The sequence below is a fragment of the Chaetodon auriga genome, chromosome 6, assembly GCF_051107435.1.
Source record: "Chaetodon auriga isolate fChaAug3 chromosome 6, fChaAug3.hap1, whole genome shotgun sequence".
Lineage (NCBI taxonomy): Eukaryota > Metazoa > Chordata > Actinopteri > Chaetodontiformes > Chaetodontidae > Chaetodon > Chaetodon auriga.
Window position 1 is genome coordinate 5,556,248 of NC_135079.1, and position 23,514 is coordinate 5,579,761.

The window sequence follows — 23,514 nt, forward strand, 5'->3', positions numbered from 1 at the left end:
CACACAATGAAATCTTGTTCTCAGTAGGCTTCGCTGCTGCATTATAGAGAGCAATAATTTGCCCTGAGGACATCACACCACACCCAAAAATAAGCATTGTTGAGAGAGAAGTACCCACACTCTGCTGAACTCAGCTCCCAGCATGCTTCATGGCTGCAGCGCTTCAGCAGACTGGGAGCACACATCATTTTGTGGGTATTCCCATCTCAATACTGTTGCCTGCTCTGCTCACTTTGGCTGGCGGTAAACCCCACAGTCGAACTCAATTCACTGCATGTGTTGGGTGTACGCAGCAGTGTAGGAGTGGTACTGCAACCACCAGCTCTGTATTTTAAGATAAAAGTGATGTTTGGACCTTCAGCTGTCAGCTGAAATGACTGGTAATCGTTACCGAGCCTTGTAATGAGAGCTGTATTTGGTTCAGGTCAGATTCAATGTAGGAAGTGTTGACGGCTTGAAATCCATCGTCTCATCAACTTCATGCAGAGCCTGATCTGGATTATGGAGACCAAGAGTGACACATTAGAGTGGAAAAGAGTTCATTCCCCCAACATATATTCCATCCTTTAGTGTTTTGATAGGCTTTTCATTACATGTGATTAGCATGTAACATAAATAAACATCTCTATTCGTTTTATCCCCCCCCCCCCCCCCCCCCCATTTATCACTGTTCAGCTTTCCAAACAGTGATAACTAATTCTTTAAAAACCTGTGCTAATTGATTTTATTGGCTGCTTAGGAACAGAGGAACAAGCTGTAAACTCAGCATTAGCACATTATTAGCACCTTCATGGCAAACATCTCAGCAGACAGTTGCCTGGAGTCATGTCTCTAAATACTCAACAGATGTGCTTTAAGTCCAATATTCACCCTTTTTTTTTTTGCTCTATTTTGGTCACCACCAACTCTTCAGTGACATATGCAGCCTTCTAAAGCTAACTGCTCCACTATGTTCACAAGCTAATCACTAGCATTGCCTGTCCACCGTTTGGAGCTGGGCAGAGAGTGTTCAGTGGGTTTAAGGTTTGCTGAAAACAGCTGCCTGATGCAGCTGGAAATGAGGCTGAGAGTGAACCAGAACACCCAGCTGAAAGACTCGCTGTGTTGCTGCTGAGTGGAACTGCAAAGTCACACATTGTTCATTGAGCCCCCTTTTGATTTAGCTGTTAGTGACATTAGATCTGACTTAACATCTCATCTCTCCATTCATGAGCATCTTTATACTTTCTGCTCTTTACAGGCTTACATGCTCTTTTTGATGCCTTGCTGAAAAGTGAGTCTTAATTAAGTTTTCTACTAATTCAGCTTAGCATGCCATAAAACACACCTTTACAAGCGTTTATGTTGACAGTTTGTATTTAATACAGTATAGCTTGATTCAATAGTCATACGAATGATAAAGAAACAGGTTATAATAAAACAAATATAAAATTAATGTAGATAACTGTATATCCTGGGTAATCGTATGAAAACAGTTGTTGAATACAATAGAAAAATAAAATAGGGCACATTTTGCGTCCATCATTGAAAGGAAAAATAATTCTAAAATCAGAGTGCATGAGGATGGCGGACTTAAAAAGGCTTCACTACAAGCAAATTCAATATGAATTCTGTAGTAAAGAACACATTTTGTTTTTTTTTTCACCCGGCAACAACACAATGCAACGTATGACACAGACACTCAGATTTTGTACATGTACTCTACAATAATGGCAAGATACTGGGACCAGATGAAAGCACTGATTACAACCACAGTCTGTAGAACTTAAACTAACACATTAATAAAGAAAATATACTTCAGACAAAAGCTCTGACTCTCAAGCGCCCAAGAAGGACTTTATAGGGTGTAGGCACAGATCTGTGCATGCTTACTCAGCCGTTTGGTCGCTCATTTCTGCTTTCGCTGTAAAATCCTCTTGATTTGTCCCAATAAAGCTCTATGCAGATGTTTACAGTGAAGTCCAAAATGTCGCTAAATGTTTTAAGTGTTACTAAATTTAATAACAATCAAGTTGTCCCAGCATCACATGTAGATTTACTATTAAGTTTTATTTGTCATCCCACTCTATCGCGATGGTGACTAATCTCAGAGCACATTGGGAATAGTTATTAAAAGTGCTAAGACGTGATTTGTGTGTAAAAAAAGAAAAAAGTATTGCACTACTCATGAGGTCTTAACCGATGAATTCCACAGATGTACACAGATGTGCGCTTCGATGGCATCGTCACTGCGGACTCTAAATGCGTGCGTGTGCATGTGTGCGGGCGCTTGGCGATACATTCCCACTGTCACTAAAGCATGATGGCACTGCTAGTGAGCAAAGGCGGCCGGACGCTGGTCCCTGTCTGTGCTGCAAGTCAGGAGATCTCAGAGCTCAGGAGAGATGGAAGGTTTCAGTGGATGCATTTGGAAAAACAAGAAAAAACTAAAGAGGAATTCAGCAATTTAAAGAGCGATCGCAGAGGGGAGTTTACGGCCTGATCTTTTTGGATGCTTTGCTCCTCTTTACTGCAGTCCGGGGGTTTTTTACCGAGGCAGAGGAGAATGCATCATGCAACCTCAAAGGAACACAACAACTTCTGGGCTTCTTTTTGGCAACGAGTCGGGCAGTTTCACCTCCTGAGACCATGCAGAACTAGCTCGTACCATCAAGGTGACATATACCATGTGCTAAAAAAGCACTACAGTGACCTGTACACAGGAGGTGTAAAAACTTACCTAAGAAAAAAAAGTAAAACCTATTATTGTTGCATAACAGTGGACTTCAAGCTGGAATAAAAACGTTTAGTGAAAGGATCAGTTCACCTCAAAATTAAAAGTTGTGTCAGTTACTTTCGTCTCACGTCAATTGAAACTCCCATAATTATAATTTGTGAATAAAAAGCATGAAAGTTAGCCACTGTGGCTCCATCTCAGCTCCTTTAAAATGAACTTTAGTGCTTACTTCATGCATCTAATTGAGTCTGTGTACAGTATTTATGCATACGGGGCGTCCATAAAAAACATTTATACAGCAGTTGTAGGTGCACAATATCCATGTTAACTTTAGAATTTAAGGAGAATTTGACTGAAATGCTGTTGAAATTCATTCAGTTTTGCAGTCTTCCAAACTTTAGTGGAGTTTCAACTGCTATGGGACGAGCGGATAATGACTGAATCTTTATTTTGGGGTGATCTACTCCTTTAAGGTCCCCTAAACCACTGATTTAAAGTGTCAGATGAATAAACAAAAAGGTTAATGAACATTATCTCGATCGCTTCGGCCAACGTGCCTGACCACAGACTGCGAGACCGCAGCTTGTTCGCGCTACCTCATTCTTTCAGATCTGTTCAGCAAGAAACAAAATGTCACACAGTTGGAAGCGAGAGCGTTATCACACTGCAGCGCCGTCACCCGTCACGTCAGCGCTCGAGCCTTTTCGTGTCACCGTCTTGTCTCGCTCTGGCTTGCAAATGATGAATGGCCTAGTTTCAAAAGACAGCTTCGGCGAGGAAGTTAGCTTTTCTGGCCTCACTAATTGGTCACACAACACAGCTTGGGGTTAACAGACTGACTGCAGAAATCTCAGGACTATGGACTGGTTTGGGAGGTTAGGGCTGAAGCTCACTGATTGGCTGGGAGGAGGCCCTGCCTTTGGGCGTGCTCCAGAATGGCATTGTAGCAGAAGTAGTACTGGTCCGGGGTTTGAATGCTGAAGGCCCTCTGTGTTCTCATGCGTCGCACCGTCTGGCAAACATTTAGTGAGCCTACGTCCTGTAGCTGGGACAGACAGATGTCCAGGGCGCAGAAGGTACCTGCCAACAACAGGGCTCGTTAGTGGGACACTTTTAAAGGAGGGATTACTGAAGTGTTAGCACTGGGGATGCCACGATGAGGACATTTTCCCACCGGTTAATAAACCCACGACATCACCAGTGATACCGATTACACTTTACATGAAGAGACATTCGTGGATGACGCTCGTACCTGCAGAGCTCTTACTCTGATCTCCACTCGAGCTTTGCAGGGACAATTTGGGCAGCCTGACTCTTGTGGTGCGCTAGTAGTCAGACGTCAAGCTTTTGAAAAATATAATCTCAGGATCTCACCTGTTCTCCCAATCCCTGCACTGCAGTGGACCACCATCGGGGGTCCCTGTGGGTGGCCCGTCCACTGAGGCCCCAGAGCCTTCACCATTTTCCTCTGTTGTCTCTTCACGGCTCCCAGGAAGTCGATGAGAGTCACTGCTGAGGTGGGAACGCCGTAGTCGGGCCAGCTGAGGTACTGGAAATGACTCACTTGTCTCTGTTCACATGTCTGAATGGATAAAAAAAGTTTTTAGCTTCAAACTTTTTTTTTTTTACATTGCTTGCAACTTTTACGTAAGCAAGTTTTTAATGCAGGACTTTTATTTGTAGTGGAGTATTTTCACAGTGTGGTAGTACTACTTTTACTCAGGTAAAGGATCTGAATATTTCTTGGCTCTGCGCAAAGTTAAAAAAAAATAATAACACCTCTAAATTTTACTCATTAACGCTGCATCTCATTTGTTCAATCCGTAGACAGACAGAAACGTAAAAAACAACATGGTTTACGGGGGGTTGTGTGCTGGAACCAGTCCTTGGCCTGAAGCAGGGACTTCCTGGAGTCTTTGCTGGTACTGGCAACGTCACGGTGATGACGGGTCACCACGAAGTCACTGCACCACGCCAAGAAATAGTTCTAGCAGGGTTCCGGTATGAAAAGGACGTCTGGGCTACATTACTTATCCTGCTTCCCTCTGACCCAGATAATGAGAGGAAAATGGATCTCACTTGCAATTTGGTGGCCAGAACTTCCTCTGAAAAATATCTTTGACTCTCTGCTCTGCTTGCTTATGCACCTGGTGTGTTTTTTATTTTCCCCAAGTCGTTCATTGATAAACTGAATACTGTTGCCACATGAACGACCTCCCTGATGCGCTCTGTCCTGTTGCAGTACATATTCTTGCAGTGGTAGGTGGCTGTACCTCAGTGTTGTGCAGTTCGAGGGTGGTGTGGTTGTAGTGGGTGTGGTGGTCAACCCTTTGGTTAACCACTGCCATATGGCCATAGACCTCCTGCCCCCCTTCCTCCAGAGGCCAGTACTGTCCACACTTCCTCCGACTGCCCTCGTCTGTCCTGCAGCACAGAGACACGTTCCATTAAACACAAGTCACAGCTTGAATTCTGACTAACCTTAAAAAAAGGAGAAACCAACTCAACGATCTCGTATGAGTTACTTTTAAAAATCAACTCAAATTACCTGGTTGTCATGACAATAACGAGCACATTTTGTTCCCAGACCATTCTCCAGAAGTCACCGTAGGTCTTTTCCAGTGGTCCTGCACAGTTCAACAGACATTGAAAGCACATTAAAATGACATGTTCATTAGATTGACGCCTGATGAGCTAAACTTGTACCAAACATGAACAAAGACAGCCTTTACTTTTTGACATGAGACCCTTCTCTGTTCTCAGATTGACCTCAGTGTATGACATTGTATGTTTATCCAGCACCTGTAGGTCCACCAGCTTATTGTGCCCATTTGAGAAATTCTCCCAAGATATCTTCAGAAAATTACCACTCACCAAAAAACTGACATCCTGCCAAAAACACTGTCATTCACAGCCCCACACTCATGATTTATGGTTTTCTAGGTTCCACAAATCAACTCTGAATGCTCTTAATGGTCCAGTGTGCAGGATTCAGAGGTATCTATGGGCAGAACCGCCATGTTTCTACAGTAGCCCAGAACAGACAAACCAAACACTGGCTCTAGAGACGGTGAAGTGGGGTATTCAGGTGGTTTCATCTGCAACTTCATCACTCAATGCCACTAAATCGTACACACTGGTCCTTTTAGTTAACATCGGTGAGCCACAAGGTTTGGTGCTTGGGCCACTGCTATTGACCATTTTCTTGGTTAAATGTTGTGCAGATGTAGCAGTTATTGGGACACCCAAACCCACATCCCTGTATACCCTTTTAGCCTAATTACAACAGAAACTTGACCTTTTGTTTGCAAAATTACTGATTTTCTTGGCAAAAAGATCCATGTAACCATCCATGTAAACACAAATGAATGTTTAAGTATCCAGAGAGCATTAACTAAAAACATGTGCCAGTTGTCATACCTTGAGTACCAATGTACGCACTCCTCTGTTTGTAGCCGTCCATGAAGCTCGCATTGATGTAGTCTGATCTCTGTGGGAACAACAAAGCTTTGCTACAAAGATGGCAGTAACCCTCACAAAATCTGAAGTAATAGGTTAGCTCAAGAAGTCCACATGGGGCTGACAGACTATTAAATGATCTTAGAGGAGTAAATATAACAGGATGAAAATACTTTGGTTTGTGAGGCTGGACAGATACCAGCTCGCTCACAGCAGAACACTGGCAGCGTGGCAGCCTTTCAAACTGTTGACGATTTCTTGGCAGCTGAGAATGACCATGAATGGAACTGGCAGTTTTTTTTCCTTTGATGTGACACATTGACACACGTAGCGTATTAAAACACACCAACCTCGTTCCTTCTGGCTTTCAAGCGAACTCTTGTTTGATCAAGGCACAGCACATCTCCGTAGCGATTCTTCTCCTGATTGTAGGCTGCTCTGTAGACAGGTGAGACCAAAAATGACTAATGACACTTACTGCTGAAGCCGATACTTAACAACGACAGTTTGCCAAGGCAGCATATTAAAATTGCTTGTTTTATATGGCCAGCAATCCAATATCCAAATATATTCAATGTACTATCATAAAAAACAAAGACAGACATGAAAGGCTTACATTTAACTTACTGGGACCATCAAATTAGATTAACTTTATGTTAATTGATTCATCAATTAAGTGATCATTTTAGCTCATGTCATTTCGTCTGCCTGTGCGCAATAATCATTCACTCGATCAACACAACCAGCCTAAAAGAGGACAGTTCTAGAGTGTCTCTAATTGTTCTCTAATTGTGTGTAAATGTTCCCTGAGAAAAAGTAAACAGATTCATTGCTTTTTACAGAAAGTAATAAGAGTCTGAGGTCGGTAATGAAAACCCAGAGCTCTGAATGTTAGCCCTGAAGCCTTTAGCACACATATTTTGCTGCTGCTGTGAACTCACTGTGCACAGTGAAAGGTTCCAGGCGGCGGCTCTTTGCGCAGCTCTTCATACTCTTGATGGATGCCTGAGCGCTGAAGCCGGCCGAGGTGCACCAGCAGCTCCTGCGGACGCATGGACTCTGGTCCGGGGACGTGAATGGAAGCTTCTTCCACCGGGATGCCCACCAGCTCGTCCACTGGGTCTACTCGTCCGTTCTGGCCCGCCAGTAGCTGCTGGTTCCAGCTGTAGGCGTCGAGAGGCAGCAGGCCGCCGAGGTGCTGGGGGAGGCAGTCTCTGGGGAGGTGCTGACGCAGCTCAGCCATTTTCACCATCTGAACCTGGAGTTAGAAGAGAGAGCGGAGGCCAGGACTCAGTGAGGGCAAATCTGTGCTCAGCATGTAACGATCAAATATGACGTGAGTGCGTTCACATGGTAAAAACTTCAGTCAGCTTTGGTATCATCTGGTTGTTCAGGATATTTATGTGGTCTTCCTTTTTTCATGTCCAACAGTGTTTCTTTGTCTTCAGTCTCTTAAGAAATCCATACAAATGAAACTCTTCAAGGTTGGATGATCAACCCCAGTGACTAAAGCATTAACATCCCAGGGACGTGTGCAGCAGCAGGGTGGATTAGTGGTTGGAGAAAACCCCCTAATCAAATGATCACTTGCAACAATCAATGACACTGAATTGCCTGCTCACTCGTTGTATACCAGCCCAGAGAAACTAAACAGAAATGTTCAAAGCTCTTAATAATGTGTCATCATAAACATGGAGGAAGTCTCTCTGTTTACCCTCTCTCTAAGTTTCTCCTTGAGAAGCAGGCTGAGCAGATTGTAGGGCACTCGAAACCAAACAGGGGCCCCGACAATCAGCACCTTCTTCAGCCTGGCGGGGAACGCCCCCTGGTGGAGAGAGGACAGCAGAGTGTAGAGCAAACCACAGCTTACATCACTGAATTTACGTCATTCTTCTGTAAAAGTCACGATTTAGACAATAATGTGCTCCTTCGTTGTGTGTGAAACAATGTGGGAAGTTTATTCTAAAGCGTGACCTGCACAGTGAAGTCAAACATATACTACTAAAGGCAATTTTTAGATCAATATGGGGGCGTAAAATACCTGCCACTAAAGCTGCCATGACCACTGAAGTGCCTGTATTACTGACTCCAGAATGACACACTGTTAGATCCTTAGAGCACAAATCACTCAGATGTAGGCATACTTGCCAAAATAATCACCACCCTTGAGTATTACGCAGCCACCGTGTATGGATTAAATAATTGTTGTGCTTGTCAAACCATCCGGTGAGCCATTCATTCTGTCCAGCGGACGGGCGCTAAATTCCTGGAAGACACCAACCCTGATTTAATCAATTTTCTTCTTCACAGGATGAAGGACATAACTCAGCCGGTAAGTATTAACCTGACCCTGGAAAGGAGTGAATCGTTTTCAGCCTGCCCCCTTTAAGTATAGTATTCTCAGGAGGACGCACCTCATTTTCTCAGATATTTGCCTTTGTTTGGCATTCGCTGGACATGTGTGAAAACATTCAACGCGTAATGATGTAAAGATGCAGCGCTGTAATTCCAACCTTGAGCAGGTTGAGGATCTTCTTGCTGAGGTCCAGCTCAAAGTTTGTGTAGTTGGATCCTGCCATGTCGTAGATGAACACCAAGCCATTCCTCTGGGTCTCAAAGCTGGGGGCAAACAGAAGTGCAGAGTTCTGCCTTAATGTTTCAGACATCTTAACAAACAGGTCAGGTAACGACTGACTAATGCAGGTACATGCACAGATTGAAATAATAGTATAGTTGCCATGGAAGAGGGTCCAAGCTGCGTTTCTGATAGTCACATTTGTTAACCTACTCAGAAATCAGTGTATTTGGTTTCTAGTTTAAACACAGTATAATGTGTACAATAATACAACAATGAGGTAAATGTACGTGAAAGTAATCCCAGTGAGCAAACAGCCCGGGCTTCAGACTGCTCTGAATACTCTTTTTTTTTTCTGTTTTTGTGACGATCTGTCGTCAGCTCGTCGCCAGTTTGTTTATTGGTCATCTGCTCCAGCAGAAGTGCAGGGACGTGCCCGTCCACCCCCCCAGCCAGTCTGTTTGGACTGAGGTGATTTACAGCAGCTCCAACCAGGACCCTAATCTGGATCATATTTCATGGAGAAAGCATTTCCTGGTTTTCCATCAGATGTCCTCCGGCTGCTCTGCCTGACCTTGTGATTTTCCTGATGGACAGATAGGTTTGCTTGTTGCAAAAGTAACTGCTAACTAATGTGAACTGACTCTCCCCGCTGGGTCCCCCTGCCCCTTGCATGAATACCCTCTCCTCCCATCGGTCCAGAGTTCTTAAGACAAACGTTCCCTCTGTGGTCAGATCTCCCTGTTCAAGAAGAGTCAGGTGACAAGACTGCTAGCTGCACGGTCAACTGAGCTAATTAGCTGCATGGCGAACTGAGCTAACAACATCTCTCCATTAGGAAAGTCCATAAATCATCAAGTTATTTCCTCCATGAAATGTGATGCAAAAAAAATCAGTGAATGAAGCTGTAAAGTTGTGTTTCTGTCGAGTAATCGGTGAGACATGGACTCACTCATCACACCTGTGAGAGAAGGAAGGTGATCACAAGCCCGCACTTCTGGAAACTGGCCAATCAGAAGAAAGTGTGCTTTTAGGGAGGGGTGCCTTAAGGACACAGGATCTTAAACGGCTAATTTCAGACAGAGGATGAGCTGAGGGGCTGCATAAAGGGCCACTATAAGATACACGGGGACTTCTCTGATCTGTGAATCATGACATAATGAGCATGATAGGTACCTTAAGTAAAATGCTGCACCAGACCCCAATGCTAAAGCAAGACAGTCCTCACCTCTCCACGGCCCGATCCAGGAGGTAGAAGAGGGCCTGAAGCACCACGTGGTTGCCTGTCTTGTTTGGGTGATGAAGTTTGGCTGTGTACAAGGCAATGGAGGCCCCCGAGGGGTCCCGTACACTCTGAAATACACAAAGCCAACAGGTTAGACCAGCATTCATTTTCACTTCCAACTATATGTGTTCATAGAAATCATGTGGTACTTTTAGCCACTTGAAGGAGTTCACTGGGACTGGTTTAAAGTGTGACAACAAGGCAGGCAAATGGAAGCTGTGCAAAGACGAAGGACGCACAGTGACCACAGGGGGGCACTTCAGTTCATATGCTGGTTACTGGCACGCTGCCAAAAAGGGCTGTCAACAATTCAGCAGGAGGAACAATTCTTGTCAATAATGATACGGCGGGTCTTACAGCTCGTTTTTTTTCTCCCCGAGAGGGACACAGAACATGTTTTTCATGTCAAATCTGATCATCGTTCAGGCTGCTGCTGTCAAAAGAACCAAAGGCTCTTCACTTGAATGAAGCCACCGACCAAAGATACTACAGCACCGTCCTTTGTAAGCAAATAAGCCTGTGTTCTCGGGCACGGGGGCTAAAAATACCTCAGACAGGATATGAAGCCCGCTGCTGAGGCTGGAGAACTCCGACGTCAGACAAGAGGATGTGCAGCATCAATGCCACTGTGGCACGTCAATGGGGAAGGAAGAGGGGAAACGCGGCAGGGGGGGGAGTGTGTGCTAGAAGGGGGGCATCTTTTACGGTTGTGATTTGGCCGACAAAAGGCTAAATTTATCTGGCACAGGATATCCACTTGGCACATCAGTCAATCAATACCTCGCACCCTGAAAGGACCCTTAATTCCTGATAATGAGAGCCTGCTTTTAGAATTTGTGCCCTAAACTTCTTCTTGTCAATGAAAAGCGAGCTCATTAGGTAAGCAGGTCGGGATCTTTGAAGTGTCAGTTACTGATCCTCAAACCAAGCTGCTTCCCTGACGAGTCCAGAAGGACCTAAATCTATGGAAGGTAACGCATCCAGACAAACAAACAATCTTTAAAATTCTGAAGATGTGAACATGTAAAGCAGGTCACTGGTGTTCAGTTTCAGCTTTAAAAACAGCTACGTAGTTTTCTGAAAGAGCAGGGCACTGTGGTTTTCAGCACATGCCACTCAGCAGCGTTTGTTAGGGACCATTTTCAGCTGTGGATTAATACACATTTGGTGCTCTAGTACATACATGCAACAATCTGTCTCATCTGTCAAGTGTTTTCAATAGTTTCTGGACAACAGTGGAGGACTATGGGACAGTATATCAGGCTTTAGATACACATGTTAATATTTGTCGGCTGGATTAGTTCAGTCTTGGTTTTGGTTTGTTTACAAGAAGGAAATTTTAGAATATCGCCTGCCTTATCCTTTAATTGTTCTACAACGTGACGTCAGACTGGGCTTTTTCCATTAAAGGGATGCCACACGTACAGCAGATTTATAGGAGACCCTTACCAACACAGTGAACTTTCCACTGAGCAGCTCCGAGCGCAGAGGTTCTTCCTGAGGCTGAAGTCTGACGATTCCTTCTTTAAGACGCGTTTCCTGAAGAAAACAGATCACAGCAGGTGAAGTCAGGCTGTGGAGTTGACTGTAACAGGCCGTCAGCTCTGAGGTGAATTCCTCTCCGTGAACAATAGAGAATTACACGCCTGACTTTCCTGCCAGGAGGATCCCTCTCTGAAAGGTTTCCATTCCTTTTTTCCCCCCACAAGGAGGCTGTGTGGGAGTTTCTTGAACTCGTTCTGCGAGCCAAGCATTTCCATTTACTGTTATATTTATGGTTCCTTTCTTTAGCTGTGTTTAAGGGCTATACAAACAGAATTCACCATGACCTAACCCACCTGTTTCAAGGAGGATTTTCCACTTGATCAAGAAGATTGATCGACTGACTTCACAGTTGCTGCAGCTCTTCTGTACTTTGCTCTTTTTAATTAATCATGTGATATTAGTAGTGGAAGACAGATATGAAAGAAAGACTAACATGTATGGATGGATTCAAAAAAACATGGGTTTATCACTCTGGAGAGCAGACATGATCCAAGCAATGAGCTCTGCAGATAGACTTTATGTTTTACTGCCAGACGTTCTGTCTGCAGAATGATTGATGACACTGAATCACTGAAGGGAAATGTCTGATAACGACAGGTTAAAATGATGATATATTGAATCCAGTGTCTTTTTACACAAAGTTTGTGCATGGATTGAACAAACCAGATACAACATGTTGAAACAGCATCTCCAATACAGTGAGTTTTTGAGTTTGTCAGAGCCAGGTGAGCTGTGTCCAGTGTTTTTGCTAAGCTAAGCTAAGTGGCTAACAGGAGTGGGTTCAATCTTGGTCTAAAATCAGTTCGACAGACAATTTAAATCATGCTTGTTTCAAGAGTAGTGGTAGTAGAGTAGTTTTGTTTTGTGATTTTGCATAAATATACACATACTTATGTAAGGCCGCTAACATTTTTTTGTATATGTGGCTCTTGAGGGCTTCTCTAAGAGCTGTGATTCATTAAAATACAGCTGAAGTCTCAGCTGAAAGTGCTGCAGTAACAGTACACGGTACAATACAAAAACACTGATTTTTCATGTCAGGCTCTATTCGCATGACCAACCACCTCAGTGTGAATGCCAGCTTGGCCTGTCTGCACGTCCCCCACCACCAAACAAGCACTTCCCTGGAAACTTTCCCCCTTGGTCTGTTCTGACAAATTACTTGTACCCAGCCTCTGTTCCTGGTGCTGACGCAGCATTAAACCGAGTTAAATGAACTGTGGCGTGGCAGGGGAGACTAATCCCTCTCAAAGTCACATTCGAGGCTTTCATAAATGAGTCGCGTTTATGCAGGCCAGCTATTCATTGCAGAAATAAGAACCCACCTTGGTGATTGAAGCGACTTTACTAAAAGGTAGGTGGTAAAATCCTGCCACGTCTTGAAGCTATTCAGGTCATTAGAGTCTACGTGAGACGTCTGGGAACTTTCCGTTTGCTGCAGTGGATAAACCGGAGCAGATCTGAGCAGATAAATCCCATTTTGCATGTTCAAATTTGGCCAGAATGCTATTTACAGCCGTATAGACCATTTAGGGACAAAATGAGACATTATCCTCAACTCCCTGGTAGTCATTACATGGCTCGGAGGAGAAGGTCTTGATTATGTTATTATCTCGATGTTATTTTGAGATCATAAAGTAAATGAGACCTGCAGTCTGATCCAGAGGCCCTGCCCTCCAGGTTTCATCTTGATCGTCATTTTCCGGTTTGATGGTAATAATATCACCAAGGTCGCCAACTGCTATTTCAGTGATACATGGCATCTTCTCTCTGCTACATTCGATTATATTCTGCCCTCAGCCTCCAGCTCTGCTCATCTTGTGCTCAGCTGCGGCGCACGGTCAGGTGGCCTGTCGACGCCCCAGTAAAGGATGCTGCTATACACGTTTTAAACTTGTGTTTCAATTTATGGCTCTCCTCGGGGAGGTGGTGAGGAGCGTGACACACAAACAGGAAATGAAAAGGAGAAGATCATCAATGTTCAGTGCAGATACACAGCTGTTGTGCCCCTCCAATGCTTCGATAAAGCTGCGAAGGATCCCAGAAACAAAGGAGTGGACGTACAGAGGATCCACATCCCAGCCCTCTTATCGGACATAATTCTATCATCATGTTAACCATTTGTTTGCACGCAGGCTCAACATACCCTTAACTTCATGTTCCTCATTTGCTCTAACCTCATAACTCACCACCTCAGCTGAAGCAACCAACGAGCACTTATTTCGTGATAAGCTTTGAATTCTCTGGAAAGCTGAATAAGGCTGCATGCTGCTTCTTGAAATATGCCCCCGGTGTATAATTCTGTGTGTGTGGTGTGTGTGTGTGTGTGTGTGTGTGTGTGTCTGGCCCCAGGTTTTTGGTGCATCTGTTCAGGCGATCTCTCGCTTGGCTTCTGAGAACCTTTGTTCAATGAAACAGGCCTTGTGTTGCTGTGCTGTGGGTGCGGTGCAGATGCTCCACCTTTCTGCCTCCCGGTCAGCCTGCATCTCTGCTGTTTCACTGCCACCCTTTGCTTTCATTCATCTGCATTTGGTGCAGACAGATTTCAAATGCACCAGATACAACCAGGACGCCGCAGTAGCATCATATGCCGTGCTGGTTTTCTTCATTATCCGTTTGTAATATGTCACCAGTTATTTCTGTCCATGTGAAATAATCCAAACGGGCGTAAAGTGCAGTTCTGTCTCTTTGCAGTTGTGTCATCATTATCCGAACAAGAGGCTAATGTTATACAATTAGTGGAAATAATGACAGATAGCAGTCTACTGAGCAAGAAAAGAAAGACTGTTCCAGTGTGGGTGTAGATTATTGCGATAACACTGAAACAGAAAGACTAATGACTAATGATTCTAAGTTTAGGTTACAGAAAACTGGAAACCGTTTTCACCAAAACAACCTGTGTTAGAGGTTGAGATGAGTCAGCTCATGTAAAACAGTTTGTTCACCTAATGACATCTGCCTCCTCCTCCTCCTCCTCCTCCTCTTTCTAACTGGCCGGCGATGTTACGGGAAGCAGCTCTGGGTTCAGGCTGAACCAGATGGCATGAGCATCACTGTCACTGAGGTTTCCCTCCACACACCCATCAGTGAGATAAAGGCAAGTCTTTGCACAGAGTGATGAGAAAAGGCTAAAGTATCTCTTTTTCTGGCTAAGCAGCACTCACAACTCTTCAATACTCGCAGAGTCCAACCAAACTGTGTTTGTAATATTGGGTATTTAAAGTCCACATTGAACGGTCAGGCTTGTTTACTTACTCTTTGATCAGATAAACTTTTTAACTTAAGAGTCTTGTATTGAGACAGAGTTTGTCAGTGGTGGGATGTAGCTATGTACATTCACTCAAGTACTGTACTTAAGTACAAATTTGAGGTGCTTGTACTTTACATTACACTTTATGCAGCTTCATAATTCTGCTTCAGTACGTCTCAGAGGCTCTTACTGTACTTTTTACTCCACTACATTTGTCTGACAGCTTTAGTCGCTTTTCAGATTTCAATCTTCATATTCTTCCTGTCCACTGAAAACCACGAATCTCCATACTTGGTGATTTTTCTGATGAACTGAAGGATTAAGTGCGCCTTTATGTCTTGAATTCTCCAAGAGAGATAAATTAAAACAGTCTTGGATTAACCTGAAAATGCATCATCATGAAACTTTTTAGAGATCCATGGTTCTCAAGGGGACATAATATGATGCATTGCTGTAGATTAAACCACCCAACAGTATATAAAGCAGTTAAATATACCTTAACATCTAAAGCCGCACAATGAAACCTAAGCATTAATGCAAAAACATCATATATAATAATAAAACATTGACAAAAACAATTTTACTGCACAATGAGTACTTTTACTTTTAGTATTTTAGGTAAATATGTCTGCTAAAACTCAGATACTTTTGTCGAAGTAAGGTCTTGAATGCAGGACTTCTACTTGTAGTGGAGTGTTTTCACAGTGTAGTATTAGTACTTTTACTGAAGTGAAGGATCTGAATGCTGATATGCTTTATTTAACACTGATGCATTGAGGAGTTCTGCACATTCTACTACATGAAAAAAGAGTGAAAATGTGTAAACAAATATTGTTTTTAACACCTTTTTGTACCTTGGATTGTTAGCTGCTTGGTTGGTTAACATGCTGACATCAAACACTAAATATTAGCAGTTGAATCCAGCACCAACATGCTCAGACTCCATGAGCCTCCTCTCTTCTTACCCTGTAGCTGTGGAATAGCTCGATGGCTCGCAGGACGTCGAACTTGCGAGCCATGAGGAACTTGACGGCCAATTCCCTGGACAACGGTGACACTCCATGCTGACTGGTCCACTTGTTGATTTCCTCCAGAAACTGCCTGGTAGCCTGAAACAGAGACAGATGTGGTCACACACTTTGTACACCCATAATCGAAGGGTCAAACAGGAAGGAAGTGAAACTGGTCTTTAAACTTGATACATCCTCAGAGGAAGTGCTATCTACAGCCTCACAGAGAATTTGACAATTTTCTGGCCTGGTGAGACGTCTAAGATAGTGTTTCATGTGCTGTTGTATAGTCTGAAGGATGATCGGAGTGCTGCTCACTGAAGAATGCATACACACGGCTATTTTGGGGCAGGTTTTGGCACTTTGTGGAAGCCATGAGGAGCACGTAGAGGAACATTTAGTTCAGTCACAGAAAACATCCAGTTTGGAGCATGAGAGGAGAAGAAGATGGAATCCTGCTGAACTGCTGTTTATGACATGAAGCAGCAATAATGGCCGCCAACATCCTCAGACTTTTATTATACTCTGCAGTAAAGCCAGTCAGATGCTGAGATATCAGCTAACAGGGCCGTTCTTCACTGGAACAAAACAAGCGATGTGCGGTGATTAAAGTGATTAATTGACCATCAAACTCTGTGATGGTAAAGCTCACACATGTGCATCTAACGTGTTTCAGGATGAAGATGCTAATTAGCTTCTTGTGAAATCTGGCTGCAGCCACAGGAAAGAACCTCAAAGTGCAAAAGAGCTAAAAACAACCACTGGCGTTATGATGGATTACTGGAGATCACGTGGCATTAATTAGAGCCCTATAACATTTTTTAAACAGCAAAAGAACTGAGTGTTTTTTAGTATTTGGCTTCATATCAAGTCTTAGTGAAATTGAAATGCAACCCTGATTCCAAAAAAGTTGGGACGCTGCGTAAAACACAGATAAAACAAGGTCTTTTTTGAGCATGCACCAAGTATTCACAAAATCAAGTGTGATATGTATTAAAGCTGCAAGAACTGATTTTTTGCCCACAGCAGAAACACAATATTTGTAAGTTAATAAAATATCAGTTTAGACAAACAGTTGCTTATTTACAGAAAAACATTAGCATTCATTTAGTTTCTGGTCAGCTGGTTAGCTCTGTTTTAGTCTCCACTAACTCAACAAATCTAGCTGTTTAGCTCCTAAATGTACCTCAGTGTTCACCAGCTAGTGGCTAACTGTGTCTGTCTGACCAATGAGGCCAAAATCGACTCTGAGGGCAGTGAGAGTGAACAAAAAGAGTAAAGCTGCAGCCTGTGGAGGCAAAACAATGAACTTAAAGACTAAAAAGCTCTGAGAGTTGAGGGGGGCGGCTGCAGAGTTACGGTAATTAGATTTAATGCTTTTTTAAACTAAATACAAGTAAGATACTTGCTCAAATCTAAAAACAACCGATCAAATTCATATCACACGCTGCATTTACACCTCAGAAAATGTGTTTACCATAAAGGCCTTCCACCCATCTTGCGAACAACTTATGCATTTAGCCGGCAGTCTTTCAGGGGCTTCCTGTCCTCCCCTCTGCTCTTCTTATACACTCCCCCAGGAACCCACCCCCTCCACCCTCAGCACCCGCAGAGTTAGCGAGTCAGCACCCGGTGAATCGTCAAAAGACGACAGAGGAGGCAGTGAAAGCTCCCACTTTAAACACAGGGTTCCGCTTCTCTGGTGAGGCGCAGCGGCGGTGGGGCGAGCATGAGAGACAGGAAGTCAAGTTCTGGGAGTCCGCGGCTCTTGGGGAATACAAAACGATCACTGACAAGCCCCGAGCCTAAAGACAGGATGCCACTGTCTCTCCTCAGGAAAGCCAGCGCTTTCACAGACTGGAGGGCCGGCAGCTTCTGCTCTGTTCAGATGTCTTAACATGCAAGGGATGAGGGATGATTGCACCTGACAGGACTGACGTGGCTTCATATCCGATTCTCATGGGGAAAAGTGTGGAGGGGTGTTATTCTGCTTTCCGAGCTTGGGAACGGGTCTCTCAACATTTCAGGCAGATTCTACAATAGTGGCCTGAAATATTTATTAAACATAAACTGACTAGTAAATGTTTCTGAAGAATGAACTATGACGCTCCTAAATAAGGCCGCTGCAATCACGACATTTTAATTGACAATTAACTGTCATACAAATAACTGTGATTGCCAATCTAATTGTCTTTTTCTGTTCATTTTATGCCATGATGATAGCATCAGCCTCATACTTTAATAATACACATACATCTTAAACATGGTCTCATATGAGCTGAAACATATGGTTGATGGAAACGCGACTAATTCTCCTAAATTTACAGAAAATCTGCAAACACAAATGCAAAGCAGTGTGTGTTTTTGGCTCACTGGTGTGCTCACTGATGTTTTTCAATACGCAGTGAATTTAGCTGGTGTGCAATCAGTTGGCGCCATTGGTCTGGTTGGAAAATCACAGAGAAGGTGAAGACTCAGGGCTTCAGGTAATTGATGACCATGGCTGACTCACTGACTTAAATCTGCAATCCTTTAAAAGTGGGTTTGGTTCAAGCTGGTTCAAACTGGACTGCTGCAAACTCAGGCTGTCAACTTACTAAACAAGACAAAGATGGAGGACTGTGTATGCACGCAGAGGAATCATTTGTCTTAGCAAAATGATTTAGTAAAAGCTCGGTGAGACTGAAGTGATATTAACAAAACCTAAAATCTGGAGCCACTTCAGAAAACGTATTTTGGGGGGGGGGGAGATAAGCGTGATCCATCTTAACAGGCTTCATGTTACATGTTTGTGGCTAAGCAGCAGTCGTTTTGGACCAATCACCATCCTATGAGGAACTACTGACAGCTGTGGGGGTGCTTTAGGTGTTACAACTGTGAGAGAAGCGACTGTTCGTTCATCAACAGCAGCTCCTGAACAGTTTAGCACAGAAGCTGCTCCAGAATCAGTTCCATCACAACTGGAGGGTATTTCTTCAGTGACAGAGGAGCAAAGAACAGGAAAAGATGTCGCCACTCTTCTCCTGACTGACTTCAGCGAGAGTCCAACTACAACATCATATGGCTCGTTGATCCGATTGGTTTAAGTTAGGCTGTGCGAGGTTCAGCCAATCACATGCCACGTGTTTTTTGCCTGCTCTTTTCCAAACAGTTTCCAAGGACAACTTCCCGGATGGTTCTGTGCAACAAACCGGTTAAAGAACGCATATTTTGTTTCCATACTTTCTGTGGATCTACAAAGACGGTGTCCCGATCACTGGCAGGAAATGTTTTGGACTTTACCAGACGATGAACTTCTGTACTTTTAACATGAAGCCCAAAAGTGCTGTTGAATGTGGGCTGTCTGCTCTTTGTTGTCGCACTGCGAAGCCTTAATCCTTCGGTGTTGGCCAAAGACAACTTCCTGTCAGATTGCTGTCAGGTACACTCGGGTTTCCAAGATTTCAATGGTCTGACAGCTGCTCTCTCTCTCTTAGCCTTTTAAGGAGAGCCTGCCAACTCCAGGCAGTGACCCTCTGTTCCTGGAGAAGCCAGTCTTGTTTGGTTTTTCTGCACTAGGGGCCATATCCGCCAGAGTGGAATTTGAGGATGAGCCAGTTTGTTTTCATGATAGCACACCAGACTGCGTTGGAAGACTCGCTGCGGAGGAGTGACTTATTCAATTCCTGGAGGATGCATAAATATTTGCTTGACTTGCTCCAGTTCTGATACGGGAGGAGATTTTTTTTCCTCGAAGTTCTTGATTACACATTTTAAAAGACTTAATTCTGGCTCTCGCTGCCTGACGTGAATCTTAATAGACTCAGAGGTTGGTGTAAGTACAGAATTGGTCAATATCTGATCACACGCCTTTACTCTTTACTGCTTCCGCTGACTTTATGTCCTCAGTTTGTTGTTCTGAAATGCTGAGTGGGGCATTTTGAGCAAGCGCTTTCTGACATTACATAATCCTGTTAGTTGTCAGGGGTTGTCCATTGGCGGTGTTGACAGTGACAGTCGATGACTAATTGATTAGGTTCGCTGTGATAGGAACCCGCTGTGCTGGGACTTAGTGGATGAAGTTGTGGTTGGTTCCCGGCCAAACAGCCCTAACACCGAGTCCACGGGTCCAAAAATGTTGACCCTACCCAGAGTGCTCGCTGCTAAAGGGTACAAATGACATTCAGTAGCTTAGTTTGTAGAGAGATTTCAGACACTAATCAATCACCATCATTTTATCATTAAACCTCTGTGACATGGAGTAAATATGCCTTTGTTTTCTCACAGCCTTCCACTCTGTGAAGCACGTATAACTTCCCTCCTTAAAATCAGAACTTGCTTACAGATTTTAGCTCTGGCTAATCGAAGGGTCATCTTTATCTGCCCTCATCATCTTAACCCTCCATCTACATTTTAGGATCTGTGCCACCTACAGTCTTGACACTGTGCTTCATCCCACTGTATTCTATTCAGGCTTTTTATGCAACAGCAGCTCACAGTTTTGGTGCACAGAATCCTGGAAAATGATGATTTATCTGTTGCTGCCTCATGTTGCTAACCATGACTATAGTTTTAAATTCATTGCTCACAGTGTCGCATGATGCAGGAAGTGTTTCTGATCACTGAAATAAAGACAGTTATCATAATGAATGATTTACAGCTGGGCGATAACACAATATATAAAAGACAGCAGAGATAAGTCAGCTGTTGGACACTTTAATGTCTCAGTATTGACATGCTGTCTGTTGTATTCACATACCGGCCAGAAGGAGTCACACTGTACACGGTGACTCTATTAAAGAAAGAAAGAAAGAAAGAAAGAAATTCAGTTGAAGGGTTATGAGAGACGCTGGCGGTGGCGGCATGATTACACATCGATCCTCCAGACAGACGCTTTTCTTTATCATCAGGCTTTAAGAGGATTCATGGCTGCCCTTCACATTGTCTTTCCAGAGGCTATTTGATTACAGATGCTATGCTAATCTATTTACAAATATATGAACGCTGCTGCCAATCGGCTTCGCTTCACTTCAGCGAGTTCCATTTGGCACGAGTCGATACCAAAACAGGAAGTCAATAACGTCACTCTCCCTATTCCCCAATTTCTCTCACTCCACTGCTTCCTGGGAGTAGACTCAACACACACACACACACACACACACACACACACACACACACATTTTCTCTAAAGCACATGATACACACACACACACACACACACACACACACACTCTCTGCAACTCATAAACTCCCCCCTTCCCCCGAGTCTAGTGGAAATGCTTTTAACAGCTGCCTTTAGAATGAAGTTCCACTACACCCGTGCATGCTCCCGAGAGAGCCACCCTGCCACACACACACACACACACACACACACACACTCCACCCAAACACCCCCCACAAGGCTGTGGATGTAATGAGGGCGTCCGGTACCCTAGCGGGGGCCCTGGCTCACACAGGAAATGGAGTAGCCAGATAAGGCTTTCTGCTGGCCAGATGATGAGAGGAGTCAGCGGGAGGAGAAGGCACGAGCATGACCAGCACTAAAGAGGGAGGCTGGAAAGAAACCGTACGAACCGAGCACAGAATGAACAACGTAGAAACTCTACAAACAACCGCTGTCTGTTTGCTCTGCTCTCCTTCCATTTGACTGGTTACAGTTAACCTACACACAAAGACAAATGCTATGATGTACACTCAGTTGCCAGTTGATTAGCTACAAATAGCTAAAGCTAATGTCCTGTAATGGATTGTCCCTTCATGAAGGCTACAGTGTACAGGATTTATTGTAGGACTGCTGTTTCACTGCATTACTTTATCTACATGGACTTCATTAACTTAGCACTTGTATGTTTAGAGTACTAATAAATATCAGTTCACAAAAAACAGGTTTACCTGAAAAGATTCAGACTTGGGCTTTAAATCCTTCAGGACGTGAATCCATTAATCAAAATAAAGGCACATACTGCAAAACTACAACTGAGACGATTTTTCAGTCAATTGATCGACAGAAATCAGCCGATCTGCAGCTGTTCTTACAATCCAGTAATCATTTCAGTCACTTTTTTAAAGAAAAAAAATGCTGATAAATCTCTAGTTCCACTTTCTCAAATGTGAATATTTGCTGGTTTTCTCGAATTAAGTTTGAGGTGAACTGAATAACCTGTGGCCGTTAAGTCAGTTTGGGATTCTGGGAAATTGTGATGCAGATTTTTGACTTTTAATAAATTGAGAAACTAATCTGCAGATGAAACGATTCGTGTGAGCTTGTCAACTTCCTCACTAGAACATGCAAAACCATATCTACACACATGATATGGGTGAGGTGATGACTTGGCTATTCTTAAACAGGAAAGTTTCATTTTGAGCACTTTTCAGCCTTAATACCCAAATCTTTCTACTCTATGCAGTGATGTAACACAAGATCAACTTATCCAGACTTTTTCATCTTTTTAGGCTTATAGAAATATTCCACATTCTAAGAAGTAGGCTGAAACTCATCCAGAATGAAGTAAAATGAAATCTTGTCCTTGACAGCAGTTTAAAGGTTTGACTGCATGTCTCATCGTAGCACTTTGATGCTACAGTTTACCCAGTTTTTCAGAGCCGCATTACTAGCACGACAGAATAAACCAAGTTCACACTGCGCACATTCCTGAATGGGCCAAATGTGGAACCAGTCAGCATTTACCAACTCTCCCCCAAATCCTTCCCCGGCCGCAGGCTCGTTTTCGGTCCGTACCCACGGGCGGACATGGATGTTTTACCCCCGTGGAGGCTGACGCATTCGGCCTGTTTCGCAACGCTTCAGCTCCGCCGCTGGAGAGGAACCGACGGTGATGCAACGAGAGCAATAAAGAGCCAGAGATCGATACAATGTTTCCGCTCTGCCTTCGGAGCGTTTCGCAACAAATGCGTCGCCGCTCGCCTCGGTGCGCGCACGCAACGCGCGGAGCCAAAATAGCTCCAGGTGAGGCCGAGGCTGGAACATTCAGGGCCGTGTAGCACAGAAAGAGTCCTTCAGGCCTACCTGTTCTTCCTCCGCCGACAGAGGAGCTGCCATGGTCCCCGTCTGCTCTCTGATCACCTTTCGCCGCGCCGAGTCCTTCTCATGAAAGTGGGAGATGACGGAGATGTCTGTGTCTGTCCCCTCGCGTAAAAACGGGGCTCAGGGGTTGTCCCGCTCGCCCAAAGTTGAAGGCATCAGAGACGAATGTTCCTCCTCTACGCAAACGGGACAGTTAGCCTCGATCAGCCATCCGAACCGGAGAGAAAACCCGCGGGTGTTGTGTCAGATTTCACCGAGGACAAGAAAAGGAAGACAGGGAAGAGGGGGGAGAAAAAAAGAGGACACTCGGGCAGCGAGACGAGGCTGTGCTTCGGCTCGACGAGACGCGGGTTCAGACCATCATCTGCTCCTCATCCGCCCAAGCTGACACTGATCGGAGGGCTGCGGCCGCCCGCTGACTCCTCCATGCCATGAATCGCAAGTTTTTCGCCCTGAACGTCGCCTTTATGTTGTGAGGGGACACACACACATACACACACACATACACACACATACACACACTCTCTCTCTCTCACATACACACTCACACATACACAGCCCTGACCGATGAGAGAGATCGGAGGCTATTCTTTCCGCATGTCGCTCTACCCCCTGGTGGTTAAGAGCAGAAAACGACTAAAGCTCACGAC

At 44.2% G+C, this 23,514-nt stretch overlaps 1 protein-coding gene across 1 annotated transcript; it reads right to left on the bottom strand.

The window, feature by feature from the left end:
* Nucleotides 1-1,338: 1,338 nt before the first annotated feature.
* ptpn9a (protein tyrosine phosphatase non-receptor type 9a) lies at nucleotides 1,339-23,485 on the bottom strand. Its single transcript, XM_076733891.1, has 13 exons — nucleotides 22,847-23,485; nucleotides 15,796-15,939; nucleotides 11,485-11,574; nucleotides 9,979-10,103; nucleotides 8,689-8,794; nucleotides 7,890-8,000; nucleotides 7,117-7,433; nucleotides 6,526-6,613; nucleotides 6,137-6,206; nucleotides 5,265-5,343; nucleotides 4,990-5,140; nucleotides 4,091-4,298; nucleotides 1,339-3,796 (listed from the first exon to the last, which is right to left on the bottom strand). Exons 1-13 carry the CDS (start codon nucleotides 22,877-22,879, stop codon nucleotides 3,606-3,608), a joined length of 1,713 nt encoding a protein of 570 aa, XP_076590006.1. The 5' UTR covers nucleotides 22,880-23,485; the 3' UTR covers nucleotides 1,339-3,605.
* Between the last annotated feature and the right edge of the window lie 29 nt (nucleotides 23,486-23,514).

Excerpts from the sequence above, each read along its gene's own strand:
- ptpn9a (XM_076733891.1), bottom strand. The coding sequence starts at position 22,879 with ATGGCAGCTCCTCTGTCGGCGGAGGAAGAACAG. Across the intron at positions 10,104-11,484 it reads GTGGAAAGTTCACTGTGTTG|AGTGTACGGGACCCCTCGGG; the intron begins GTAAGGGTCTCC and ends TGTGTATTTCAG. Across the intron at positions 8,001-8,688 it reads AGATCCTCAACCTGCTCAAG|GGGGCGTTCCCCGCCAGGCT; the intron begins GTTGGAATTACA and ends TCTCTCCACCAG.